At 38.3% G+C, this 20,653-nt stretch overlaps 1 protein-coding gene across 3 annotated transcripts in view; it reads left to right on the top strand.

Moving 5' to 3' along the window:
• dlg2 (discs, large homolog 2 (Drosophila)) overlaps positions 1 to 20,653 on the top strand; it is a 787,731-nt gene that overhangs the window by 373,571 nt on the left and 393,507 nt on the right. For all 3 annotated transcript variants that reach the window (XM_059964524.1, XM_059964523.1, XM_059964526.1), the window contains one exon: positions 13,285 to 13,338. In XM_059964524.1, the coding sequence (XP_059820507.1) occupies positions 13,285 to 13,338 (54 nt within the window). The remainder of the gene's footprint in view (positions 1 to 13,284; positions 13,339 to 20,653) is intronic.

Below are 20,653 nucleotides of genomic sequence, written 5' to 3'. Positions count from 1 at the left end.
ATTTTGCCATCATATTTGACCTACCAAAATGAACCACTTCACACTTATCTGGGTTGAACTCCATCTGCCACTTCTCAGCCCAGTTTTGCATCCTATCAATGACCTGCTGTAACCTCTGACAGCCCTCCACAATATCCACAACACCTCCAACCTTTGTGTCATCAGCAAACTTACTAACCCATCCCTCCATTTCCTTTTCCAGGTCATTTGTAAAAAACACAAAGAGTGAAGGTCCCAGAACAGATCCCTGAGGCAAAGCACTGGTTACTGTCCTCCATGCAGAATATGATCCGTCTACAATCACTCTTTGCCTTCTGTAGCAAGCCAGTTCTGGATGCTAAACTCTGATCCAAAACTCTGGCTGCTACTTAAGTAACTTTACTACCTTTGTGCTGCTGATGCAGTTGCGTTTTAGAGTCTCTTGCTATTCATTGGATGATAATGTTGGAAGACGTAATGCTAACAGTTCCATTAAAATTATGATGAAACTGTAATATTCTCCAGTCTTAAGCTGCTAATTAACAAATAACAATTGTGCTGCAAAATTTTGCTATTCACCATTTTTTAACATGAATGAGCCAGGCAAGTTCCTTTTAATATTTAGTATATTATCAATGCTTCCCCCACCAAGACGTCCTGAGGTTACCAGTTAATCATAGACACAAGAGGGACTGCAGATGCTGGAAATCTTGAGCAATATGAATGAAATGCTGGAGGAACTCTGCAGGTCAGGCAGTATCTATGGAGTGAAATAAGCAGTCAACTGAATCCTGATGAAGGGTCTCAGCCAAAAATGTCAACTGTTTATTTCCCTCCACAGGTGCTGTTTGACCTGCTGAGTTCCTCCAGCATTCTGTGTGTGTTTCTGAAGATAACATTTGTTCTAAAATATCACTGCATTAGCCACCTACATACTATGACTTCAAGATTTAGAGGTTAGTATTCTGTGGCAAGTGACCACCTCTGGACTCCACATCAGCTGCATGTTGAGGCAGCAGTGTGATGGAAGATCTTTCACTTCCCTGTATGGCGAGCCTGTAATCACACTGAAGAAGTCCACCACAATCCACGATAAAAACAGCCTGTTTGTCTGGTAACCCATTCAGCAACTTAAACGTTCCCACACTCCACCATCGATAGAGATAATTACACCATATACAACATGTTTTGAAGAAACCTGCCAAGGCTTCATGGACAGCATCCTGCCAATCTTCTGCTGCACCACCTGAAAAAAAAAGTGCAAAAGACACATGGCATATCATCATATTCTGCCCCAAATAAGGCACTTTTCTGCTTTGAAAATATATCACCGGTCTTAATTTGTTGCTTAGACAAAGATTGGAACATTCTACAAAATAAAACCATGCCAGCATTTTCAATACATGATTTTTTCAAAACACCACTATTTACCTTCACAAGGGCACTTTGAAATGGACAATAAATAATGAAAGGAAAGGATAAAATGCTGGAAACACTCAGCAAGTCAATTAGCCTCTATGAAAAGAAAAATGATACAATTTTAGTTTGGAATTGGGAAAGTGGAAAATATGTTAGTTTTAAGTTGCAGAAAAGATGAGAGGGAGGGATAAAATGTAAGAATTATCTCTGTAAGGTGAGGCCAGTGTTACTATGGGGATAAGCTAAAGTTATCTAGTTGATGGATTAATGAGGGAAGTTAGAGAAAGAACGTGAGCAAAGGAAGATTTCAGAATGTGAAATTATGGCAGTTAGAGAACAAAAATGAAGAATGGTAAAACTGTGAATGCTGGTGGAGAGAGAACAGGGTCAATATTGCAGGTGAATAACTGCAGCCAATTATGATGAAAACAGAGCAAACAAGTTTCTTGAAATTGTCAAAGTTGGTATTAAATCTGGAAATCTGCAAAATGACCAGTTGGGGCTGTGCCCCGATCTTACATTGGGCTTTGTTATAACAGTGCATGAAGCTACAGATCAGTAAGTTGGAGTGGGAGTAAGATGGAGAATTAAGATGGTTAGGAATAGAAGCTCAGGGTCACCTCTGAAAACCCTGAAAAATTATTGTTACGTATTTGGTGTCTCTAATGTAGAAGTGATCATGTTGTGAACACCAAATACACAGCACTGGATTGGAAGAAGTGCAGGTACATTGCAGCTTTACACGGAAGGATTATTTGTCGATGAATGGTGCAAAAATTAGAGGGAATAAGATGGATGTTGTATCTACTGTTGTTGGATTGTAAAGTGTGGTGAGAAAGGGAATGACTGGTGGAAATGAAAGAGTGTGCCAAGAAGTCATGAAAGGAAGGATCTCTTTGGAATGCTGTAAGAGAGTGGAAGGAAAGATGGAAAATCTGTCCAGAGATAGAATCTCATTGAAGGATAATCCATTGAATGCTGAGACTGATGGGATGGGAAATATAACCAGATCTGGGAGGAAATTATGAGATCAGAGTTGCAATAAATGAATGAGATGCCATCCAGGGCTATATCAAATATGGTCAAAGGGAAACAAGAAGAAAGCAACATTGAAAGGAAATATCTCAGAGGCACCTGTGTGGAGAGACACATCATCAGTGCAGATAGAATGGAGGCATGTGGAGAGGGAGAAAAGAATGCAGTCAATTTCAGAGTTAGTGCATTTTTTAAAATGTTCATTCACTGGCAATTAATACTAGACTTGATTGTCATACATGCAGCCCTCAAAGTAGAGAAACAAACCCACAATGTTTCTTCAAAGTAGTAGTCAACATGGCGGAATACTGATTCAATGAACCGTTGAATATAATCAGATGGACATCTTTTTGCCCAAGCTTGACTTGTTGCTTTGTGAATTTATGAGGATGAGATAAATAAGTTGGATAGTGCTGATGCAAGGAAATCTGCAGATGCTGGAAATTCAAGCAACACACACAAAAGGCTGGTGGAATGCAGCAGGCCAGTGCTGATAGTGCTGGTTGCTGGATGTAGAAAAGTGCAGAGGTACAGAAATTGCTGGATGACAGAGGTGGCTTTAACCCTAGTCTATGTTCATGATCTCACATTTGGTTCTCGGAACATTTCATGAAATCTCTGCCGAGGAGCCACTAACTTGTATACCAAGCTTATCAGTTTTATACCATCTATTGAAGCTGCTCCTGTCATTGAAATGGGGCTACTAACATCTCTAAAATTTATTTTTTTTAATCCTTTTAATCAGCACATTTATGCTTTAAAATTAATTGCCCTAACATAAATGTTTCAGTGAATTACTTATTTTTAATTTTAATATGTATGCTTTTATATTTATGATTTTAAAGCTTTTATTATTTAAATGTTATGCAAATATTTTATCAATGCTGAAGATGTGCAAATTATTTGCTGCATTTGTTAGGTTAACAGAACAGTGTTTTTCAAAGTCCTAAGGTGATACAGAAATGAAAGTTATAAAATATGATTTAATTAATTTCTTCAAGCAATTTAGACACAATCTAGATAAGTGATTTAACCTTTTATTATTCAACAGAAAAGAGAACTAGTTGATGTTATAATTTTAATTGACTTATTTTTAGAAGAAATAGGTATACACCTGACTGTAACAAATGGGTTGAAAATTAAATCTTATATCTCTATGTAAGTTTGTGAACTCTTCTTTATACTGACTCTATATACCTATTTTTTCCAGTGAATCTATCAAATTGAAGAAAACCAAACCTCTTGATTTATTAATTGCATTCTACTCCTTAGTAGCTTGAAGTTTTTGCTGCTGGGTTAATAATTCCAAGTGATTTCACAGCACTAACTGAAGCCACTGACTGTTCTTCAGAGTTTTTATTTGCCAGAATCTGAATTTCTAATATGATAACTTGTTTATAATTTTATAATGTTTTAAATCTATAATTACATTTCAAGGCTTCATGTTGGAAACTGGTCTAATATTCAAGATTAATTGTTAAGTCACAATTCACATTAACACTATTATTTCTAATTTTGACTGCTCATTCTGGTTGAGAAATAGGGGCACATTTTGCCTTAAATTTGAAATGTCAAAGTTAAATTTGGGATAAGATTTTTTTTAAGTCACGTGAATGTTGAATTGTGCGCTGTGTGGTATTCTAATAGTTGCATACAGAGCTGTAGTTTTTGTTTTGGTAGTTCTACATGTAATGCATTTGAAACATAAATAGGAACAGAAGAAAGCCAGCTGTTTTGATGCAGCCGGCTTCTTAAATTAAGAGAATTTAAAACTAAATTCTTCAGTTTTAACATTGTTATGTTTTGTGTTTATAATTTTTTAAAGCTTTTATTATTTAAACATTATGAAAATAGTTTATCAGTGCTATTTAAAAACAGGCTAAGCATTCAAGCTGTCAGAAAATGATCAGGTGACAAGGTGGGGCAGAATGTTAGTTTTTGCTGCAAGTGGCCTAAGTACTCCTTCTAGTCTGCTTTGTATGCAAATTGACTGCAGTAACAACGTCATAAAGATTTAACACTTACATGTAGTAAGTGTAATTGTCTTTCTACCATGACGTGAATATGATTGTGGACCAATTCCAGAGATATCCTTACCCATTATTGAAGACTCACATATCTATACCCTTTAACTCTTCATTCAGAGTTTTGTTGCTTCTGATGAGTAATTGATTACTGTTAGACAGGCTATACATGGAAATGGTGATTTTGAAATATTATTTGAAAAATGAATTTAAGAATATATTGTTTGCGTTGGCTTACCGAATAGTTTGCCCAGTTTTGGCACATCTGGAGTTGCTGATGTCTAAACTGGAGATGTCGTTGTCATGTTCAAATATGACATTCAGATTGTAGTCATCTGTTCTATTCAGTTTTACTCTCATAATATTTTTGTTGCTATTTGATATACCAGTATGGCTTCCTAAGCCATTTCAAACCTGGAAGAAGTGGCATGATTCGTTCACTACAAAAGAGTGAATCAGATTTTGTTTGTCTGTGGGGATCCAGTTGCTCATGAATTACCCAAGTTGATTATCAAGAACAGAATCAGAAATTCATACCTGGAAAATAACATATTTGGAGTTGAAACATCAGATGCCAATGCAGTGATGAAAAAGGTGGTTTTATTTCTTATGACATGTTTTTCAATATGGTTGTGGCATCACAGAAGTGTATTGCTGGAAATGGAATGGGGAAAGCTTATCTGAGTTAGGTTTTATTATTTAAAGGAACAACAATAATCAGACAGCTATAGAGAGAGCTTATAAATAGATTAAATGTATTGCTGTAACTGTGAATGTTATTTTACTGTATATATAAAAGTTACATTTATTTCTCAATAATTAATAGAATTATGGAAATATGTAGCATAAAAGCAGGGCAGTTGAATTGTTGTTTCAAGCTGGTTCTATGTTCTGGTCTTGCAAATACATTGTTTTACCGTTTGTATTGATGATGAGTCCATTTAATGTTCTCTGGGTCAACTAACCTGTCAGACTAAAGACCAGTCAGCTCAATTACACTTGCAGGTTCTTTATGAATGCTTTTACCGAGCTGAAACATTTTCACAACTTAGTACAATTTCTTCTTGTATCTACATCATGCATTTGGACCCAGATATTGTCTGATCTGGTTAAACTAGTCATCTTCACTCTAAGGACAAACTGGTTTTCTGTAATACTTGAGTACAAATTTTTTTTTGCAACAGTTGGTCTCAAATTATTACTACTTATATCTTCAGTAGTCTCATCTAATCTGCCAAAATATTTACTGGATGCTCTTTCTAGGCTCTTGTAATTCAGTGATCATCCATCAAAGAACTGAACAAATGTGGCTACATCTGCTTCATAGTTCCCTTTGCAGTGTCCTGATTTAGAGTTCTTTCAGAGGTGACCCTCAGCATGTGACATTAGTTGAATCAACAGTCTGGTTTTACATCTCTTCTTCTAACAGACTATTAAATGTAATTAAGTTGGATTCCTTCTAGAAGTTTATTTATTGGCCTCATGGGTGCAAATGTCAGTATTGAAACTCATTTATTATAAGATGCATATATAAAATAATTAGTTAAATAAATTAAAGGAGTGCAAAAAAAAGAGAAAAATTAGTGTTCTCAGGTTCATTGTTCATTCAGTAAGCTGATGGTGGAGGGGAAGGACTTTCTAGAAAGTTGAGTGTGTGTTTTCAGCCACCTTGATGGTAGCAATGAGAAGAGGGCATGTCCTGAGTGATGTGTTCCTTGATGATGGATGCCGCCTTTTGAGGAATCATCTTTTAAAAGTGTCCTGGTTGCTGGGGAGGCCAGCACCCATGATGTAGCTGGCTGAGTTTACAACTTTCTGGAACTTTTTCTGATTCTGTGCAGTGGCCCCTCTTTCTAGACAGTGATGCAACCAGTTAGAATGTTCTCCATGGTATATTGTAGAAATTTGCAAGAGTCTTTGGTGATATACCAAGCCTCCTCAAACTCTGAATGAACTATAACCACTGGTGTGGCTTCTTTATATTTTGCATCAATATGTTTGGCAGAGGATAGTTCTTCAGAGACCTTAACAACCAGAATCTTGAAACTGCTCACCTTTTCCACTGATGATCCTTCAATAAGGACTGGGGTGTGTTCACTCAACTCCCCATTCCTGAAGTTCTTAATCATTTCCTTGGTCTTACTGATGCTGAGTGCAAGGTGTGGCTGTGACACCAATCAACCACCTGATCAATCTCACTCCTGTACACCTCCACATCACCATCTGAAATTCTGCCAATGATAGTTGTTTCCTTGACAAAATTATAGATGGTATTTGAGCTGCCTAGTCACACATTCATAGGTGTAGAGAGAGTAGAACAGTGGGTTATGCACACATCCTTGAGGTGCACCAGTTTTGATTGTGAGGAGGAGATGTTATTTCTGATCTACACTGACGATGGTCTCATGATCAGGAATTCAAGGATCCAGTTACAGAAGGAGGTACAGAGGCCCAGGTTTTAGAATTTGTTGATTAAAATTGAGGGTATAACTGTTGGATGCTGAGCTGTAATCAATAAACAGCAACCTGATATTGGTATTGCTATTGTCCAGGTGATGCAAGAGCCAGTGAGATTGCATCCACTGTAGACCTATTGTGTCGATTGGCAGGAGTTGACTCTAACCATGGTCAGCCTCTCAAAGCATTTCATTACAGTAGATATGAGTGCAACTGGTTGATCGTCATTGAGGCAACTCACCCTGCTGTTCTTGGGCACTGGTAAGATTGTCACTATTTTGAAGCAGGTGGGAACCTATGAATGCTGCAGTGAGAGATTGAAGATGACATTGAACACCCCCGTCAATTGGCTGGCTCAGGTTTTCAGTGACCTACTAGGTACGTCATCATGCCTTGTGAAGTTTCACCCTCTGGAAAGATGTTCTGCCATTGGCCTCCGAGACCGAAACCATATGGTCACCAGATGTTGTAGGGATTTGCACAGGTGTAGTTGTATTCTCCCTTTCAAAGCGCACATAAAATACATTGTGCTCATCTGGGAGTGAAGCATCACAGCCATTTATGATGTTAGGTTTTGCTTTGTAGGAAGCAATGGCCTGCAAATCCTGCCAGAGCTTATGTGCATCCATTTCCTTCTCTAACTTCAATCGTAAGTCATACCTGGATTCTGGATAACTGGTCTTGAATGTCATAGATATAGCCCTCAGCAGACTGTGAATCTCATAGTTCATCCACGGCTTTTGGTTTGGGTATGTGCAGTGGCACATCTAAAGTATGGTAGGTATGGCACTGGGCGCCACTTGAAGGGGGCCACCACTGAACAATTTCTATTAAAGTCAGCCAAGCCATCCTCGGACAGTTAAAAAAGAATTTTCTTCAGATGTATGATCTGTCTGTGATTATCACGGGTGAGAAGCACTAGGATGGCCTTATTTCAGAGCATTGTGTAAGAAGACCATGAAACATTTCTTCACGAAGAAGGAAAGTGGAGCTGAAGGACGGAAGTGACGAAAGTTGGAGGTGGAGGAAGCCAAAATGTCGAGCAAGTTCTTCATGCCCTTCTTTATAAAGCATGGAACAAGTAGTTTGACGCATTCCATGGAGTTGCCTGCACCTGCTACAACTTTGTTAGAATCCGAAGGTGGATCAAGTACAAATATGTCACAAGCTGAGGAGGAAGTCAAGTCAGATAAATCTGAGATTAAGAGTGAGGCTGCCACAGAGAACGTGGACATGACAAGAGGAGAAGACGATAGTGGTGGTGGTGGTGATGTTGAGTTTATTGACGAGATTTTACCTGATGAGATTGAACCTGATGACACTGAACCTAGTGAACTGGATGGTGTCAAAGAGCTTCGAACTGTCATATCAGAAGTGATTGAACAGCATGACATTGGACTTCTGAAGTTCAACAAGCATACAGGAAAAGCAATTCTGCCTGATGCATTGAGAACAGAAATAATAAAGCTGGGTTTGAAGTATTTCCAGAACAGTGAGGGGCCTTTCCTACCAACAAATAACCGCTCAATGACAAAACTTGGTTCAAGAGGAAATTGGGAAATGATCGTGGAGAGGAAGTGACTTGCTCATGGCTGCTCCATTCCCCTTCTAAAAAATCTGCATTTTGTATCTGTTGTCTTCTCTATTCCTGGTCAGACCATTAATTCTCATTGGAGCACCTGAAAGGATTAATGTTCATGAAAATGCCAAAAATCATCGGGAATGCCTCACACGATGGAAAGAAATGGAAAGAAATTTAGCTGGATACAGAGGAGTTATTGACACAGTATTTCAGTCACAGATTGAGAAGGAAAAGCAGAAGTGGTGTGATATGTTGATGAGAATCCTTCACTGCATAAAATTCCTTGCGACTCAGAACCTGGCTTTGCGACTGCAAGGACACAGGGAGTCACTTCAGCTCGACAAGGACTCCAATGTGGCAAATTTCCTTGGCTTACTGAAACTACTGGCCATCACCTCACTCATTTGGAAAGCCATCCTAGATCCACGCCTTATCTTTCACCAGGTGTCCAGAACAAATTCATCCACATGATGGCATCCACTGTTCTCCAGAGTTTACTGAGAAGCATTTGTAACACCATGGTCTCATGTTTGATTCAACTCCTGATCAGGCACACCGTGAGCAGATGTCAGAAGTGGTGAGGTATGTGTAAGTTGATTTTAAGAGGAAAACCGTCCGTGTTAGAGAGTCCTTCCTTGGATTTATCCAGATAAGCCAGAAGGTTGCTGAGAGCTTGGCAGAAGACATCTTGAAACAGCTAGAGAAGGATGAAATGGAGGTACAAGATTGTCGGTCACAGTACTATGACAACACTGTGTGATGGCTGGACACAGAAGTGGTGTTCAAAAAGAAAAAGTGAGAAAAACAACCTGGCAGTGTTTGCGAATTATGACAATCACTCACTCAACTTGGTGAGTGTACATGCAGCCAAGCAAGATACAATGATGGTCACATTTTTTGGAACCATCGAAGCTCTCTACGTGTTTTTCTCTCATTCAACACAGTGCTGGGAAAAACTCAAAAACACTGTGCCTGTGGTTAAGTCGGAGTCCGAAACCAGGTGGAGTGCAAGGACAGAAGCAGTGAAGCCCGTCAACAAGTACCTTGAGGAGATACTTCAAGTTCTCCAGGACATGATAGACAATGAAAATGAGACCAGTGAAACAAGAAGTGACGCAAGGCAGCTGTACAATGACATGTTGAGTTACGATTTTCTGATTTTGCTAGGATTTTGGAACGAAGTACTCATTTGCATTGACCGTATTCAAAACAGGCTGCAGGATTTAGTATGAACTTCCATGATGCTGCCCTGGATTTGAAAGCCCTCTGAGATCATTTTTATAATGAAAGAGAAGTGTTGGTAAGTGAATCACTCAAAGAAGGAGTCGGTCTCTGTCAAGAATGAAATATTGAAGTTGAAAGACATCAGAGAGAAAAGAAATGAATGGCTGATGAGAACTCAAGAGACACTAGGTTAACAGCTAAGGAGGAAATGGGAAAAGTCATGAAGGGAACACTCAACCATCTTCACAGAGAAATGGACGAAAGGTTCGCTCGCTTGCACGACACTAATGCCAAGTTTGAGTTCCTTTTTGATGTTGAGGGACTGTGTTACAGCACCAACAGTAATGACCTAAAGAAGAAGTTCAAAAATTTGGGCGAATTGTACAGCTCTGATGTTGATGGACACCAGCTATATGAAGAAATTTTGTATTGCAGAATGTTGCTATCAAGGCGGGTCAACATGAAAGTATCAAGACCTGAAGAGCTTCTTGAATTTATTGTTCAGTATGGAGATGAGACCATCTTCCCCAGCCTTCGCATTGCTATTCAGATAATGCTAACCATTGCAGTTTCCATCGCCAGCTGTGAGAGATCATTCAGGAAGTTAAAACTAATACTTTTGTATTTGAGAGCCTCCATGGGTGAAGGCAGTGTCTGATCTTGCTCTGCTGGGTATAGAAAGAGAAGAAACTGAAAAAACTGACTTTGATCACATCATAGACCAATTTGCATCAGTGAAAGCAAGGAAGGTGCAGTAATAATTTTCATGTAGTGCCATAATTTGTTAATTAAAAGATAAACGAGCTTGACTTGTATTTTTGAGCTGATATTATGGTAAAGTTATCTAAAAGTTGGGTGTCAGATATTTGGACAGGGGCGCAATTTCAGTGCTTGCCATAGGCACTATTTTCTGTAGATATGCCCCTGGGTATGTCCAGTATGTTCTTGAAGGCACACAGTCATTCACCCAGGTCTTGATGAACACTGTGCAACTGTGGCGTGTTCATCCAGATTTGAAGATGAATCCATGAATATTGTCCTGTCCACCAAAGCAGCCCTGTAAGTGCTCCTCTGCCTCTCTTAACCTTGCCTTCTGTACATGCAGGTCACCAGATACTTCACCACCCTGAGATTCATTTCTTTGTGGGGATTCATGGTAACAAAGAAACACAATAGAATCTATGAAAAACTGCACACAACAAGATGAACAAATAACCAATGTATAAGAGTTCATTTATATTGAATAGTAACCATATTTATGAATCCTGATATACTGTAGATCTTTCATTTCCTCTTAAAATAGAAATTGAATAAGTGTTTCACTTCTTGATTATGAAAGCTTTAGATAATTATAAGGTAATCCAATGGATTAAATTTAGAGACCTTTTATAGATTGATTGTTTTCCCCAACTTGATCCAAAAGTTCAAGGCAATTAATTGGCCATTTTAAACAAAAAATAATCTAATTGATTGCATCTGCAAACTCTTATGTTTCTTAATTGACTGCTCCTGTAGGTTCATAACTCTGAAATGTTAATGCTATATCTTTCTACACCAAAGCTCCTTCATCTGTTGGTGAGCATTTTCTGTTTTTTATTTTCAGAATTATGCTTTGATGCTTTTTTTAAAATCTAAAAATATTGTTATCATATAACTATGTCTATGACATTCTCTCGCTTTAGTGACTTTGTGAAAATAGGACTCTTATTTGTGTCAGGCTGTGCAAGTGCCATTCTACAGGCGTGAAGTCAAAAAATCTTCGCTGCATTTATGAGGGACTGCTGCTTTGTTAGAAATGTTATCTTCCAGATGTGATGCTAGACCTCTTGTGGATGTAAAAGATTAATTACTGTTTCAAAATCTAACAGAGTAGTGCATTCTGTATTTTGGTCAATGTTGCATCCTCTATATACAGCATTAATATAATCTGGTCATTAACACTTTGCTTTTTAAGGAAGCTTAAGATGTGATAATTGATTGCTGTATTTCCTACATTAACTGAACAGTGCTTTTAGATGTCTTAACATGCTACATAAATTAAAGTTTTAAGATATGATTTAATTAATTTCTTCAATTTAGACACAATGTAGACAAATGATTTAACTTTCATTATTTCAACAAAAAAAGAGCTAGCCAATGCTATAATTTTCTTCAAGACTTATTTTTAGTAGAAATAGGTATCCACTTGCCTGAAACAAATGGGTCAAAAATTAAATCAATTTGTGAACTCATTTGTATACTGATTTCTTTTTACTGATTTTTTTTTAAACTGAATCTAGCAAATTTAAGAAAACCAGTCCTCTTGATTTATTGATTGCATTCAACTCCTTAGTAGCTTGAAGTGTTTGCTGTTGGGTTAATAATTCCAGGTGATTTCACGGCGCTAACTGAAGCCACTGTTCTTCAGAGATTTTGATGTTATTTGTTTCATTGATTAATAAAGTGCCAGAACCTGAATTTTGAATATGATAACTATAATTTAATAACATTTTAAATCTTTAATTACATTTCAAATCTTCATGTTAGAAACTGGTCTAATATTTCGGATTAATTGTTAAATCACAATTCACATTAACACAGTAATATTTCTAATTTTGACTGCTCATTCTGGTTGAGAAATTGGGGCATATTTTGCCCTAAATTTGAAACGTCGAAGTTAAACTTGGGATTAGATTTGTTTTAAAGTCACATGAATGTTGAAATATGCTCTGTTATTTTTAATGCTTGCATACTAAGTTGTTAGTTCTACATGTGACATATTTGAAACACAAATATGAACAAAAGAAAGCCAGCTGTTCTGATGCATTTGTCTTCTTCAAGTGGATCATGTAAAAGCCCCATGGTCTATTTTGATAGATTACTGTCTGGGGATCCAAATGACACAGACAAGACTCCCCAGAAAAAAAATGGAAATCTGTCCTAAAGAGTTATTCTGAAAGGAAATATTTCTCAATGGCGTCTTGCAGTTTTCAATAATATAGAGCCTATATTCACCAACTCCGATCTACAATTTCCATAAGATAACTTTGTGCTTTTTCTGTACAAATAGCACCACAATTTCACATCTTGAGTGGATACATTTTATTTGTGTAATTGTTATAAGATTACAGTCCAACTATATATGGATGACAAAAGCTGCCACTGTAAGTGTCCATCACTATTTCTTTTCCCATGTTACTAGCTCTGTCCCTCTAGCCATTACCTGAAATTGAACTCAGCAGTTTGCCACCCTGATGATGTAACAGATTTTGATTTGTATTTTGACATGAGTATTCAACATACAATTAAAGTTCCTATTAAATTATAGGGACCACATAATTAAATGAATGGATAGATTTCTGAAACAATATAAAATAATTATACACCGCTAGAGTTAAAATTTTTTGTTGTTTTATTTTAAAAATATTTTTCTAGTTATTTTAATGTCATTTTCATAAATACTATATGCAACAATATTAATTTGCTTTATTTTCAAGAGTGGGAACATTGAAAGAACAATCAGTGTGGCTAGATACTAACACATAACTGGCAAATGGGTTTGACTTTATTTTTGTTTACATGCAGGCAAGCCCCATTCCTATTATTGTCAATACAGAAGCACTGGATTCCGTCCCCTATGTAAGTACAGCTCTTCAAATATTAGTTTTATATCAACTGTTTGTGATAAAATGATGGAGTATGCACTCGAAATTAGCGCTAATATATATAGTATTTTACCAATAGTTTACTTTTCTAAATATAGTATTGCTTAGGGCTGTTGTTTATTGATAAAACTTTGATAATCCAGCATGTTTGAAAATTCTGACAGCTCAGCTTACTCGTGTTCCAAATGTGAGGCAGGCTCCAGAGTGCAAGCAGGATATGTGGCCAGAGCCAGGGGTCTGGTGTCCCGACTTTGGGGCAGAGCAGAGGTTCCTAATTGTAGGCTAGGACAAGGGGGTCCCTACCATGGGCCAAGGCCAAGGGTTCCGACTCTGGCAGGGGCCAGTGAACCAGACAGCTGGGCAGAGCTGGTGTGTCTAGACATCAGAATGGAACGAGACTGTGGAATGGCGATAGGGCCTAGTGCCCAGACTATGGAGTGGTGCTTTGGGTCTGTAGACCCAAAGTGGGTCTAGCGGGTCAAAGTGGAGCAGAGTGGGTAGTTCAGACTCTAGGCTGCATTCAGGGCCAGGGGTTTGTACTGTGGGCTGCAGTTGGGACCAAGTGTCTGGACAATGAACTGGAGCTGGGTTTTTTAAATCCAGTCATTGTTTTAATCTAGCAATGATGTTAAAAAATAACATTATTTTGGAACCAAGCTAATATGTAATTGGACAGGAATCTTCTCTCATTACTAATTTTACCTGCTTTTTCATGTAGCGTGAGTGTATTCAGTTATTTATTTCGATTTATTAGTCAAGAGTGTAATATTTTTACTCTTTTGGAATATGGCTAGACTGTCAGACACAAAAGGCAAAGACATATTTATGTTGCTAATGCCTTGCCAATCTTTAATCAACTGCTTATTCTCTAAGCTCATTGACACCGAGGGCTATTGAGATGTTTGTGCAACTGGAGGCTTCTAAGTGACTGATTGGAAGTGTTAAGAGGAACAGGGTCTCATTCTTAGCTAGGGACTTGATGAGTTGTGTTAGATGGGTTAGTGGTTAGAGAATTAAATTTATGGTAGGGATGTAGAGATAGAGTTAGGGAGTGTTTGGGAGAATTGTCTGGGGTATCCTGAATTAGTCTGATGGAGAGCTAGCGGCCCAACAGGAAACATTAAGGGATGTAAACTTCTCACAAACCTCATCAAGAGAGCAATGTGCAAAATTAATCTGCAGTGATATTTTAAACGTTTCAGGTTTAACAACTAACAATTCTTAAGCCTGCTTTTCCTTCTGCTATTTAAGGGCAACACACAAACTGTATTTGTTGCCCTCACTGATCTCCATGACTTCCTGTGAAATTATTCAACATTGTGTACTTTGACTGCTTTTCCATGAAGATTAGAGTCTTGGTCATTGGCAGTTTCTTTTCAGCTTCCTAACTATATGGATCTTTCTCAGCTGCTACTGCTACTCTCTACGATATGAGTTTGCAAATCCTTGCTTCATTGGAGAGATCATCCCTACTCCATACTCGAGCAGAGAGGCCGCATCTATCCTTCCTTCGGTCGACAGGAGCAGGGAGAACATTCGTGGGCATTTGGCTACTTTTCAGGCTTCTTTGGTGTCTAATCATTCATAAATTGCACTTATTTCCATACATACATGTCTTTGGCAAGCTCCTGCCAGGAAAACTGGCTTGCACATAGAACTTGCTTTATGTGAGCATTGTCCTATTAAGGCTCTGTCAATCCAGATCACTCAAGCCTCTTGGAAGCATTCTTCCACCTGTCCTCAATGCCCCACCAAGTCCTTCATTTATCATTCATTTATTCAGTAGCAATCCTTTCCTGTAGTTGTAAGAGTGTTTATACATTGTATATTTTGCTTCTTGGTGGTAAAGGAAGTCTGCAACAATTGCATCACATGATACAAACAGCAAAAATTTGCAAAATAGCAATGGAAATGTTGTACCAAAACTATGTTATCAGCTGACCAGATCCACAATAATGTTGAAACATTAATGACCAGAACACATATGTGTAAAATTAGGCCAATCTGCCCATTGAGTGGGCTCTGCCATTTAATCATGGCTCTTTCAACCACATTCTCTTGCCTTTTCCCTATAATTTTTTGATGTCCTTACTAAACAAGAAACAATCAACCTCTGCTTTAAATAGACACAATAATTTGGCTTCCACAGCCATCTGTGACAACGTATTCCACACATTCACCACCCTCTGGCTATAGCAATTCCTCCTCATCACTGTTCTAAAGAGACATGTATTTTAAGGCGGTGCCCTCTGATCCTAGACTCTTCCACTATTTGGAAAAATCCTCTCCACATCCACTGTATCAGGGCCTTTCAATGTTTGACAATTTTCAATGTGATTCTCCCTTCATTCTTTTAAACTCCAACAAATACAGGGCCAGAGCTAACAGATGCTTCTCATGTGTTACCCCTTCCATTCCAGGATCATTCTCATGAAACTCTTGTAGGCCTCTCAATGTCAACACATCTTTTTTTAAAAATAAGGGGCTCAAAATTGAACACAATACTCTTAATTGTGATCTGACCGATGACTTATAAAGCCACAGCGTGACATCTGTGCTTTGATATTCAGGTCCTCTAGAAATAAACGCTAAAACTGCATTTACCTTCCTTATCACTGGCTCAGCCTGCAAGGTAACCTTTAGGAAATCCTGCATTAGGACTCACAAGTACCTTTGCACCACTGATTTATGAATTTGCTCCTTGTTTAGAAAAAAAGTCTACACCTTTATTTCTTTTACCAAAGTACATGATCATCCACCTCCCTACACTGTGTTCCATCTGCCATTTCTTTGCCCATTCTCCCAATCTGTCCAAATCCTTTTACAGACTCACTGCTTCCTCAGCACCACCTGCCCCTCCACCTGTATCTGTATCAATGCAAACTTGGCCACAAAATTATCAATTCTATCATCCAGATCATTAACATATTATGTCAAAAGTACTGGACCCAACACTGACTCATGCGGAGTATCACTAATCAGAAAAGACCCCTATCAGAAATGATTTATAGACTATTATGTCTCTTTGCAGAATATTTAAGATGTTGAGGGTAATTTCCCTCTCTCTGATTCTGCCAAACCATTTGGGGTATTGTCATATGATTTCATGCAGATAAGATCGCCATTACATTGTCATTTTGAAGCTTAAAGAATTCTGTAAATTTTAGGAAAATACATTTACATCATTTCCTTTCAGTCTTCATACCTGCATCCTACCCAGTTCAGCTGGTGCTGGATGTTTTCAAAATCACTCATTCTGCAAAATTTCCTAAGACTTCCCAAAAATATTTGCAAGCCATTTATGAGGAGAAGATTGTGAATTGCTAGAACTGAAATGTCAGTAATATCTGTCACAGATGTGACATTTACCTTTTAGTCAATCATTAGAGCAGACATATTAAACACACATTTATTGCCTGCCTTGACAGGCATCAGATCTAAAAATGCGCCTTTATTTGCTTAAAGGCACCAGCTAGAAACATCCCTCGATTGTGAATTTTTCTTTCTTAACCATATAAGTATTGCACCAAGAAATAAAAAATGTCACAAATGCTATTTATTCCCAGAGGTAAATATTAATATAAGCTAACATAGGGAAATTGTATTTTTCTGATTGTGTTAAGTAATATTCAACTCAAACATACTGGAAATAGAATTTGTTTATTATTGTTTTATGTCCCAAGAGACAATGAAAAGCTTGTTTTGCATTCTGTTTGCACAGATCAAATCATTCCACAATGCATTGAGATAGTACCCAGTAAAATAAAAACAGAATGCATGATAAACTGCAACAGTTACAGAAAAATGCAGTGCAGATGGACAATAAGATGTCAGGTCATACAAGGTAAATTTTGAGGTCATGAATCCATCTGACACTAATGAACCATTCAGATGTTTCTGTTTATTGTCAGAGAATGTATACAGTATACAACCAGAAATACTTGTCTTCATAGACATCAACAAAAAACAGAAAAACCTCAAAAGAATGAACAACAGAAAAATGTTAGAACCTGATAGTCCCCTGTCTCCCCTTGCCCGCTGAAGCGGCAGCAAGCATCAACTCCTCCTTAATAAGCTCTTCCCATGGAACTGTCAGTCTACCATGACCACCTGCTTTGAGGTTTCTGACAAAATGACCTTGTCAGGCCTCAGTGATGATGACATCATGAAGTCAGGGAACTTGGAATCGCTCATTTACAGGGCCACAACCTAGGGGCACCATCTTCCAAGCTGTGCCTAGAAAATGCCGGAAAATGGTCAGGTGACAAGCTCCAGGAATGGGAGCTCATCGGCTGTAAAAAATGAGTGCTACTTATGGATCAGGATTTCAATAGAACCCAAACAACCTTGAAAATGAAAAAAGGAGACATTAAATGAAATGAATTTAAGCTGTTTCTACAGATGAGCTGGAAGAGGTAACCAATTGGTGCCATCTTAACTGCGTCCATTAGTCTTCTAACATTGTAAAAGCTAACCTTAAGCCTGGTGGTCTGTGCTCTCAGGGAAAAGAGAGAATGAACAAGGTAGGTGAGGTCTGTGATTATGCTGGCAGCTTTTCTGAGGTACAGGAAGTATTGATAGAATCCGTGGAAGCAAGGCTGGTTTCCATGATGTGGTGAGCTGCATACACGACTTTCTGTAATGTTTTGCAGAGCCATTCTATACTAAGCCAGGTTGTTTCAGAAAGGATGCTATTTATGGTACATTGATAAAAATTGGTTAATAAGGACATTTCAGATGTCTTTAGCCTGAGGAAATAGAGATGCTGATGCGCTTTCTTGGCCAAGATATGTACATTGTTGGAACAGGACAGGTTGTTGGTTGGAACAGAACAGGCTATTTGGTGATTATCATTCCTAAGAACTTGTAGCTATAAACTGCAGTACCATTGATGAAGAGAGAAGCATGTACTCCCCCCCGACCCCACCCCGCTCCGTGAGGTCAATTACCAGCTCTTTTGTTTTGCTTATATTTAGGGAAAGTTTGTTATTTAGGGAAACATGACACCATATTAATACGCTCTCTATCTCCTTCCTGGAAAATACATCCAAAATGAAAAGGTTTGGCACGAAGTAAAGCTGCTGACAGGAGGTTAATAAATATACTCTACCCCAGGAATTATTAAATTCTAAATTATTCATAAAATGAACATTGAATAAATGATAAATGTGTGTGCTTATCCCCTTAGCTTTTTTTGCATTTAACCAATGGCAGACTGACTCTTAAATGGTATATGAAATGGTCAGTATAAAGACCTGTTCTTTTACATAACTAGAAGTATGGCATCTGACTGGTAAATGAAAGCTGAACTTGTCAAGCAATTAAAGTTCCCTGACTTCATCATGTCATCGTCACTGAGGCCTGACATGGTCACTTGTCAGAAACCTCAAAGCAGGTGGTCATGGTAGACTGACAGTGCCTTGTGAAGGTCGTATTGAGGAGGAGTTTGAGCGTTAGAAGGCCAAGTACCAGGAGCTGGTAGAAGAGTGCCAGAGACAGGGGTGCAGGGCACATTGTGAGCCAGAGAGGTGTGGTGTAGAGATTTTGCTGGCTGCTCGCTCTGCAGAACCTAGCCGGTACCTAGCATTATGGCAGCTGCAAACAGACGAGCCATCTGGACCATCACAGAGGTAAGCATTCCTCCAGATGGCTATCAATCAAGAGGTGTAACCCATGGAACAAAGTTGCTGGGACACAAGTTGGGGCCACAACAACCCTGGCTGGGTTGCCTGGGCAAGGGTGCCTGGTGTTGAAAGACCTGCAGCATCCAATGACCTCAGGTTACCTCACTAATGATGTGGCCCAGCATATCCTAGGATGTATCTCAGCATCAGGTAATAAAGGTGAATAGTAAATGTGATCTGGCCAGTGATGCTTACATTCTGAGAATGAGCAAGTAAAACAAAACAGTGGTCATGGGTAAATTTAATATGACACATAATAAACAATAGTGTGAAATGTTGACTGAGGAAAGATTTTCTCTGAATGCTGATTAAAGGAGCATGAAAACAAAAACAAATACATTGTATTATAGAATTACGAATGACATTGTATTATAGAAATTCAGCCGTTGCTATGTTTATCATTTACACAGATTATGCAACCAATGCATCTGGGGTGACTTTCAATATAACATTGCAGGATCCTCTTATACACTGACTTTCAAGCATTGTATTCATGTAACCCTCTTTAATCAAATGGCTCACCTTTGCAACCTAATAATAATAACAAACTAACAATAAGACTAATTATAGATACAATCATACTATTTTGAATTGTTAAAAAACAGTGTTAAAAGAAAACATTTCACTATTATGTTCCTCCCTGTGAGGGGGATGTTTATAGGGAGGCAGGGTAATTATTTCTCCAGTCTCTCGACCTACTTTAACTCTCTCCAAACCCACTCCCAATTCAAGGCTCCCCAAGCGTATTTCCTTTTGGTTATTTGCAATATTTCAGCCTTACACTATTGGCCCTGGTTTAATCCATTTTATCATCTTATATTTATAAATCCCATGACCAACTGAAAAGGTTTGACTCCACTTTGAAACTTAAAGCTCCAATTAATCAGGTATTATTTTGATGTTAATATTGAGATCCTGCATTTGTTCACATATAGATTTCATATTTTTTATTAATTTAACCTTCTGATAATACCATGATAAATTATCTAAAGAAGTCACATGAAGAGTGGGCAAGCACAATGAAGTGGATGGACATGCATAAGCATTCTGTCTGTCACTATCCACAGCAGCTGAAACCTCCTTTAGAGCCTATCTTGGAAATTCATGACAAAAGGCAGAAGTACAGAGTTAAGAGTAATTTTGCAAAATGAATTGAAGGGTAGCTACTGAGGAGAAGCTAGAAGCCCAGTCATTAGCACAAGATTTTACAGAAGTAGGAAGTCTAAAGCAATGCACAGAAAATGCTGGAGAAACTTAGCAGGGCAGGCAGCATTTATGGAAAGGAATAAACAGGACTCAAAAGGAAGGGGTAAGAACCCAGAATAAGAAGATGAGAGAAGGGGAAGGAGTACAAGCTGGTAGATTATTGGTGAGACCAGGTGAAAAGCCCAATCGCTTTATCTAGATCTAGTGTGTGAATTCAGTGGTAAACAACAATTGTTGCACGGAGCATAATGAACCTATGGTTGGTCTGCCTGCCACATAGCAAGTATGAGTTCCTGGTATGAATGAGGAGGGGGGCCGGGAGGAGAAATATACACCACCACAATCTCTAACATTATGGCCTGGCATATCCTTCACTCTACCTTTTCTATCTAGCCAGAG

The sequence above is a fragment of the Hypanus sabinus genome, chromosome 3 (genome assembly GCF_030144855.1).
Source record: "Hypanus sabinus isolate sHypSab1 chromosome 3, sHypSab1.hap1, whole genome shotgun sequence".
NCBI classification, from domain to species: domain Eukaryota; kingdom Metazoa; phylum Chordata; class Chondrichthyes; order Myliobatiformes; family Dasyatidae; genus Hypanus; species Hypanus sabinus.
The sequence above is the reverse complement of the archived record's forward strand: the minus strand, read 5'-3'. Positions and strand labels throughout refer to the sequence as shown.